The sequence below is a fragment of the Panthera leo genome, chromosome A3 (assembly GCF_018350215.1).
Source record: "Panthera leo isolate Ple1 chromosome A3, P.leo_Ple1_pat1.1, whole genome shotgun sequence".
Taxonomy (NCBI): Eukaryota; Metazoa; Chordata; class Mammalia; order Carnivora; family Felidae; genus Panthera; species Panthera leo.
In genome coordinates, this window is record NC_056681.1 from 131,657,703 (window position 1) to 131,665,729 (window position 8,027).

At 36.7% G+C, this 8,027-nt stretch overlaps 1 protein-coding gene across 3 annotated transcripts in view; it reads left to right on the top strand.

Moving 5' to 3' along the window:
• The window catches only part of ROCK2 (Rho associated coiled-coil containing protein kinase 2), a 133,604-nt gene extending 129,352 nt beyond the window's left edge, over positions 1–4,252 (top strand). For 2 of the 3 annotated variants that reach the window (XM_042933664.1, XM_042933666.1), the window contains exon 33: positions 4,122–4,252. In XM_042933664.1, the coding sequence (XP_042789598.1) occupies positions 4,122–4,134 (13 nt within the window). In that variant the 3' untranslated portion in view covers positions 4,135–4,252. Of the gene's footprint in view, positions 1–4,117 lie in introns of all 3 variants that reach the window. The other variant, XM_042933665.1, reaches the window with a different exon arrangement.
• Positions 4,253–8,027: the final 3,775 nt, after the last annotated feature.

Here is an 8,027-nt window from a genome sequence, read left to right on the forward strand (position 1 = left end):
CTTGTAGAGGCACTGAGTTGTCAATATTACTTGCATATTATGTGTTTATAATGTGCTGGATTAGGATGGGGCGAGGGTATGACAGGGAGAAGAAGCTGACACTGGAGAGAAAACTTCGAGCCAAGTTGAAAAGGACCGGGTACACTATGCTAGAGGAGTGTCTATTTTGTTCTTCAGATAGAAGTCTTTCAGCAGGAGATTAGTATGTGTTGACTTTAATGCCATTAAAGTCACTAAGGTACTGACATTGAAAATGGAGGGAAGAAACCAAGTTAGAGAAAGCTTTCTTAAGGTAAAAGGACAATAATTCGATGGCTGACTGGAAGGGGCTGGGGGCGGGGCGGGGGTGGTGATGCTTTAAGGGAAGTCTTGCCAGACATCGTGCTAACAGCCTAGTGACCAGACTTTTGAAATTTGAAGACTGGGACACAGGTGCACACTTCACACACACTTCAAAGGTTTGGGGAGGATATAAAATGCGGATTTTTCAGAGCTGGGGCTTGATCAGGAAGGCCCACTGATCTCCCAAGCAGTACCTTAGCTATCAGTTACTGTCTGTGTAAGCCTAGAAAAATGTGATATGTGTCTAAGTGAATAATTATATTTGTGTGTTTTCTTATATATTGTTCTATAGTTAGCACATTTTAGAGTAATTTGAGTGGGTTTGTTTACTTTTAAATTAGGGTAACCATCCATCAACATACTCTGTCAGTGATTACCAAAGTCAACTAGCTGCATCAGAATTCATTTCAGGTTTGTTATTTAAAAATGCAGATACTTAGGCCTCACTACCCCTGTGGTCCAATTATATCAGAATCTCTTGGGATGACACCTGTGAAATATGCATTATAAATAGTTTTGAATAAATCATATAAATTAAAGTTTACAAACTAACTTTAAAGTTGAAGTCACAGATGAGACTTTAGAGGCCATATGAATCCCTTGACATAAGTTGATTCATGAACATCACAGTTACAACAATGAAAAAGTTAACACTACATTGGATGTTGCATTAGATGATTGGATTCGATTGGAAAGAAAAGACCACATATATCCCTGCTCTAAGTCCAGTTTACTCAGCGAAGATAAGTAGCTATGATGCTGATACAGTAAATCCTTGGTTTGTGAACATAATTCGTTGCAGAAACATGCTTGTAATCTGAAGCATTTGTATATCAAAGTGAATTTCCCTGTAAGAAATAATGGAAACTCGGATGATTTGTTCCAAAACCCAAAAGTATTCATATAAAAATGATTGCAGTAATGTAATATAATACAAAATAATAAAGAAAATACAAAATATAAAAAAAAATAGATTAACCTGTATTTACCTACCTTTGAAAGCCTTTGTGGCTGGTGGGAGGGAGACGAGAGAGGAGGGTTATTGTGTAGGATGACTTTCACTATCACTAATGGAATCATTACAGTCTGTTGGCTCAATGGAATCTTTTTTCTGCATGGGGGCCATTGTGTAAGCTTGCGCTGATGTTGACTACAGTACATTATTAAACTCTTGCCATATACTGTATTTCATGAAACTGGCAGTAAAGCAGCAGAGGAAAGGGTCTGTATCTGCAGGCAGTCTGGCCTAGAATGAAGCAAAGCATTCCTAAGCTTACTCTTGTGTGGAACAGCAAAAGACTGTCCGTAGGTGCTTTGTTTTGTTCTGTTTGGTTTTAAATTTTTTAAAATGTTTTTATTTATTTTTGAGAGAGCGAGCAGGGGAGGGGCAGAGAGAGGGAGACATAGGATCTGAAGTGGGCTCCATGCTGAGAACAGAGAGCTCCATATGGGGCTCAAACTCCCAAACTGTGAGATCATGAGCTGAACTTGGACACTTCACTGACTGAGCCACCCAGGTGCCCCTCCATAGATGCTTTGAAGTGACAAAAAATATACTAGTGCCAGTTGTGGGCACCTTCCAACATTCTGAAAAATCACTGATTTTGCCAAACACCATGGTCTGAGACCAAGCATCAGAGCATGGGAGATGATCACCCACAATCCCACAGTGAGAGAGAGAGAGAGAGAGAGAGATACAGGGAGAACACCATTGGCTCAGTTGTGATCACATGACATTCAGCCTCACCTACTACTTGTATCGCAAGACACTGCTCGCTCATTAAGTTAAAATTTATTAGAAATGTTTGCGCATCTTGCAGAACAAGTTACTTGCAATCCAAGTTTTACTGTATACCTGTGGTTTTTCTCTTGTTCATAGTTGTTCACAGAGAGCATCACTATCAGTGACCCATTGAACAAATAGGGTCCTGCTAGAATCGAGAAAGTTGCATTCTTAGTGTTACTCTCTCTTTAAACTAGGACTTGTGGTGTATTCTAGAAAAACGTGAGCTGGTACTCTGGGTCCTTTTGTGAAGGGAGTGTGGACAGGTGTTGAGCTTTCATAGTTCTCAAATCAAAGTAGGCGTCAGGATGGTTAGTTACATCATCTGGGCCCAGTGGGGAGAAGATTGTATCTTATCCACGAATATCATCTGGTTCTCTGGTATTCTGGAAAGCATACCTTATATACGTACATCATATGCATTTATATATAAAGGGAAAGAAGAGTTCCCTGTGTGCCACCCTCTTAATTTTGACTGTTGTTATTATATGTGCTGCCGAAGCGAGCACTTGACTGTTGTTATTGATGAAGGGAGCACAAAGTGTGATTTCTAGATAATTAGCATGTTAAACTGCTACTTCTAAAGTGTTAGAGTGTAAATTTACAAACCTCCTATTGCAGATTGCTTGATTTGGCATTTAAAGACTGGGATTGGTCATTTGATGATGTTGATGGTGGTGATGATGATGACGATGTTTTTGATTTCTGAAGAAATAAATGGGGTAAATCAAAAAATGAAAAATGAGTTATCTTAGTATTTCCAAGTAGTGCATGTGATTTGCACTTGGGTTTTCATTGGTTTTGACTAGTTTTTGAATTTTATTGTTTTTATTTTTAATAATATATTTGAAAAGTAGTTTTCAGAAAAGCTTCTAACTGAAATTTCCATGTTAAGTTATAAAAGTGAAATGCTATGTTCAGAATCTTTTTTAGCTACATATTTTCAATACAGTTGAATTCGTTTTTTATCTTAGGAATAGAACATGTAGACATAACAAAAGAAGCTGATTCTAGTACTTTTTTTTTTCATTCCAAAGAATCTATATTCAGATATTCAGACAAGTGAAATTTACAATGATTTCAAGTTCCTACAACTGTATTAGTTTGTGAACATAGCATGGGATTCCTTTTCCCTCATCCCTCTCTCCTTCCCTCCTCTTTCTTTCTAACCTGCAAGAATTGAAACTGTAAAAACTTTGTAAGTCTAATAAGTGCTGTGAAATAGCTGTTTCTGATTTGGCTTTTCTTTGTGATGCTGTGAAACGTTTGCTTTGTGAAAAGATAATGTTACCCTTGCCGAAGAGTGCTACTGATATGCTGTGAAAGTTCTTGTGCTTGTAGAACAAATAAAATAGTTCGGTTACAAAAAAAAAAAAAATACTTCGGTTAACAGTGGCTAAAGGAAATTCGAACCTCATGATTAAACCTTTTACGTAGAATGGATATAAGAGAAGTAATATCTGCCTTAACCTAAGGGAGCATATTGCAAAAATAGACTTAAATCATGTATCATTGGGAGGTGTTTATAACCAAGATTTACAGAGATTTTTACATATACTTACTGTAACAATGTGTTTGTTCCCATGTCATAGATTTAAAAAAATGTGACTAAGAGTCAAATAGTCCAATAGAACCTGATCCAAAAGTCCACTGTTCGTTCAGCTACATGAGTCGGGAGCACTTAATCTCCAAGGCAAACTTAACACTCCCCTGACTTACTCCATGACGTATTATCTAACCCTAATGGCCAGTTAACCGTATTAAAACTTGTGTGTTGTGTTTGTAGGAAAATATAAGAATATAATTGCATGTACCTAAAAATCAGAAAAGTAATATAGTAAATATGTTTTATGTATGATTTAGGTGTTAGAAGCATAGGGGTTGGAAGACTACATAGTTTAATGATATAAATGGAATGCCTTTTCAAAGAATTTAACAATGTCTTAAAGTATTTTACTGTATCAACTAACTTTGTTTTTTCTTTTTTTCCAGCTAGCTGCCTTCTGTGAATGCAGTTGTTATTCAAGGTGGTCATACTCTTCCAGTTAAAACAAGACTGAAATATGATGGCCCAAAATTTCTTAAAAAGCTATATTTTCCTGAGAGACTGATACACACACACACACACACACACACACACACACACACACACACACACATTTCCCTTTATTCCTGCAATATAAATTATAAATCTTGGAGATTTTCTGCTCTCCTTTGGAACAACATGTTGAACCAACAGTGATTGGTTAATAGAGTAAGAGTGTCGTGCAGCTCTTCCAAAGCTGTTCCATGAAGCTCTCTTGTCAGTCACTCACACTACATTGCACAAAAGGCTTGAGAAGAGTTAAAGAAATCATCTTTTCAGCTTCAACAGAGAGATTTCACCAGCACATTCACCAGAAGAGTCTGGGAATGGGTTCCACTACAGCGATGGAGACTGCATCTTTAAGAAGTGACCATTATACTGTGTGGGTGTGGGTGTGGGTGTGGGTGTGTATGTACATATACGTACATGTATATGTATATATACGTATATGTACATATATGTACATACACACCCACACCCACACCCACACACACACATATACATAGTACTGTATTGCTGCAAGAGGGTTCTTCAAATGTCCCATTTATTTTTTTACATACAGTAATCAGATATCCTAACAAACTGCAGTTGCGACTATGCACTTGTATAAAGCCATAACGTTGAAGTTTGTATCCCTCGTTTGTGTATACCCCATGGAAGCTGCATGATCATGTTTAAGCAGTTACTGTAACGAGAAGTTTGAAGTTAATTCTGTCAGTTTCCTAATGCTTCATGATAGGCAACTTTACCCATTTTGAATGCCTTAATTTAATTTTTTTTAATGTCTCACCTTTTTCTGTATTTTGAACAAAAAGTGTTTACCAGCTCTTAGGATGCAAATTCGCTTTGCAAAAGAAAAATAGTGCACTATTTTTACATGTAATAGTTATCAGTGTCAGACTATCTTGATTGTATAACAGAATTTTTTTTAAGTACCTGTGATAGAAACAATAATGGATAATATTGGAACTAATATATCTTTTATGTTTATTATTCATCCCACTCTGCTTACAGACCTCAGTATTAGTGTATGAGTAGGAAATGTTTGCTTCGCTTTGAATTTGCTGGCTACCCTAGATGTGTTTTTATTTCTGGCAGAGACATTTGTGACTATTTCTACATTTTCACACTCAAGATTCTAAGATTATCTCAAATATAAAGAAAACTAAGACATACTGTAGATATATTTTAAATATTTAAATGTGATCCCTCAAACACACAACTGAGTATGGCAATATTTCAGTATTGGGTTGAGAAAACTGGTGACTAGGAAGAAGTGGCCTCAGAGGCTCTTAACTTGGTTTTTATTTTTTAAATGATGTTAAAGTTGTAGGTTATGCAGGACCACTTCTGCCATATTTCTCATTATCCCAGAAAAATGTGTTTTTTACTGCTACGGTATGCATCAATGCTAAGTTATCAAGTTTAAAAAAAGTATGTAGTCTTTTATTAGTCTCTTTATATACACACAGAGTTGGTGTGATACTGAAATACATCATCTAATATTTCAATGAAGGAAATAGACCTTTTTCATCGACTCCCCTTGGGGTCAGTGTAGAAATGTTTAAAGAGTTAGGCCCCCAAAATAAAGACACTGTTGTGGAAATTGAACCGTGGCCTCTGGCCTGATGGACTAAACCTGAATCTTGTCATTCTCACATTGTCCCGCCTACGCTCTCTCACGCTGTCTGTGCTGAGTCCGGACACGCATGCCATTTCCCTCCCCGGGATGTTCTGCGGTTCTGGCTTGGGGACACAGCTTTTGTTTTTTTGGGGTTTTGTTTTTGTTTTTGTTTTTGTTTTTTTTTGTTTTTAAGATTTAAAAATGAGAACTATATAAAATTTATATAGAATAAATATTTCCATTCATTAGACTTGTTAAAAGGAGACTGAATTAATATTTTATATAAAGATTTTGTTACACTATGGGAGGTTCTATCATATTATTCTGAATTGGAGAGTATATATATATATATATTTTTAATAAACTTTATTAAGGTGAAATAATTTGAAGTTTACACATGAGTAATTGAAATATTTGAGTAAAAATGGCAAAAGTTTAAATTTTGAATGCTGTATATATTAGAGAATATGGAGAATCATGGTGTGCTGCAACTATACAAGGAAAATTAATGTGAAGTTCTTTGGGGAAAAGAAAGTATTCTAAGGGGTGGGAAAAAATCTCTCCCATGGAGATTCTTCACATTATATGGTTTAACATAAGGGTTTTTAGGTCGTTTCTCCAGCTAATGGAAATGCGCTTAATAAAAATTCTGACCTTGGGTAAGAGTTTGCTTTTTACCCTTTTGCTCATTTCACGTACGTGCATGAATGCATACCCCCATCCAAATGTCCTCTTCCCAGCACTCATTAAATACAATATTGACTCGGTTTAACAACCTGATTTTGTGCCAGCTTCTCTTTTTCTTGAGGCTCCAAAGCTTCCCAGATAAATGCAAGACCGAAAGTTGCTTATTTCTTCACACCTGATTTCTCCTAGAGCCATAAATACCTCCTATTGAGAACTAAGAAGTAGTGAATACTGGGATTTTCTTGGTTGGATTTTTTACTTTTCTTTAGTGGGGATAGCGAGACCGAAGTAGAAGGAAAACTGGTGCCGGTATTACTGTTAAAAATTAATGTATAGTGAGGTTTTGAAAAGTATTAAAACGTGCTGTCTAGAAGCAAGATTTTTAAAAAATCTGCAATTTGTAAATGCCTTTAGCTATCTAAAGGATACCGAGAAATCTAAAATAAGGTGAGTGTTTTAAAATGGACCTGTGCCGGAGTCACAAATCTGGCTCTGAACGATGTCTTTTGTGTCAGTTCATCTGTAGACCTTCAAAAAGAAATACTCTAGGTTTGCCAAACCACAGTTGAAGAAATTTTGCTGCTGTTGTTAATCTGTTCCCACAGGATTCTGGTGGTAAAATAGAGAAACTTAGACGCTGTATTACTTTATTGAAACATGCTTTAAATAACATGTTCAGTATTCTGTGAGAGGAAGTCACTTCTGAGTTTCTCGGTCTGTGTCGACACTGCTACTGAATCACGTCTCCTCCCCTGGAAGAAGGCTCCAGTTTCCCTCTGGTGTGAAGACACCATAGTTGATTCACAAAGCACTTTGAAAATAGGCGCTGTGTGACAGTGCTGAATATTATGCTTGGGGGGCCTGTCCCTGATGCCCTTCCCCATAGTAATGAGTTTTGTTTGGAATTGTATTAAGTTATGAATTGCATGGTTTAGATAATCGTAAATATTTGATCAGCTGTCCCCTCTGAACAAAAATCGTACCCCCCGATCTTTTTAAAAAATTTTTGTTGCATCTTTGTAGTAATGTAATTGTATTTTATGCCTGCTTTTTATATTAAAAAAATTAAATAAAAGAAATTAAGACCTGAGCATTTTCATACTCTTCCTGTGAAATAGTCCCAGAATGCTGCAGCCTTCTGATACTTACCCAGAATGTTTGCCTTCCCTGAAAGATACATATAAAAGATGGGTGTGTAGCAAAACCAATCATAACTAAGGTCACAGACCTGTGAATGCTCAGCCGTGTCTTTTAGTCCGTGGAGAAATAAAAATAGAATTTCAATAAGGAGTCTGTTGCTGGCCTGATTTAGGTATTTTGAGGGACTTGCAAGTCGAACAATCTCATTTGAGTGTCCAGGATAAGGAAAAGATGCAGAGTGCCTGTTGTGCTGAGAGGTAGTTTTCAAGAAAGTTATTTCTTTGGTAATCAGTAGGTTCTTTTTTTGTTGTTTTATTTTTGACAGAGAGAGAGAATGAGCGGGGGAGGGGCGGAGAGAGAGAGGG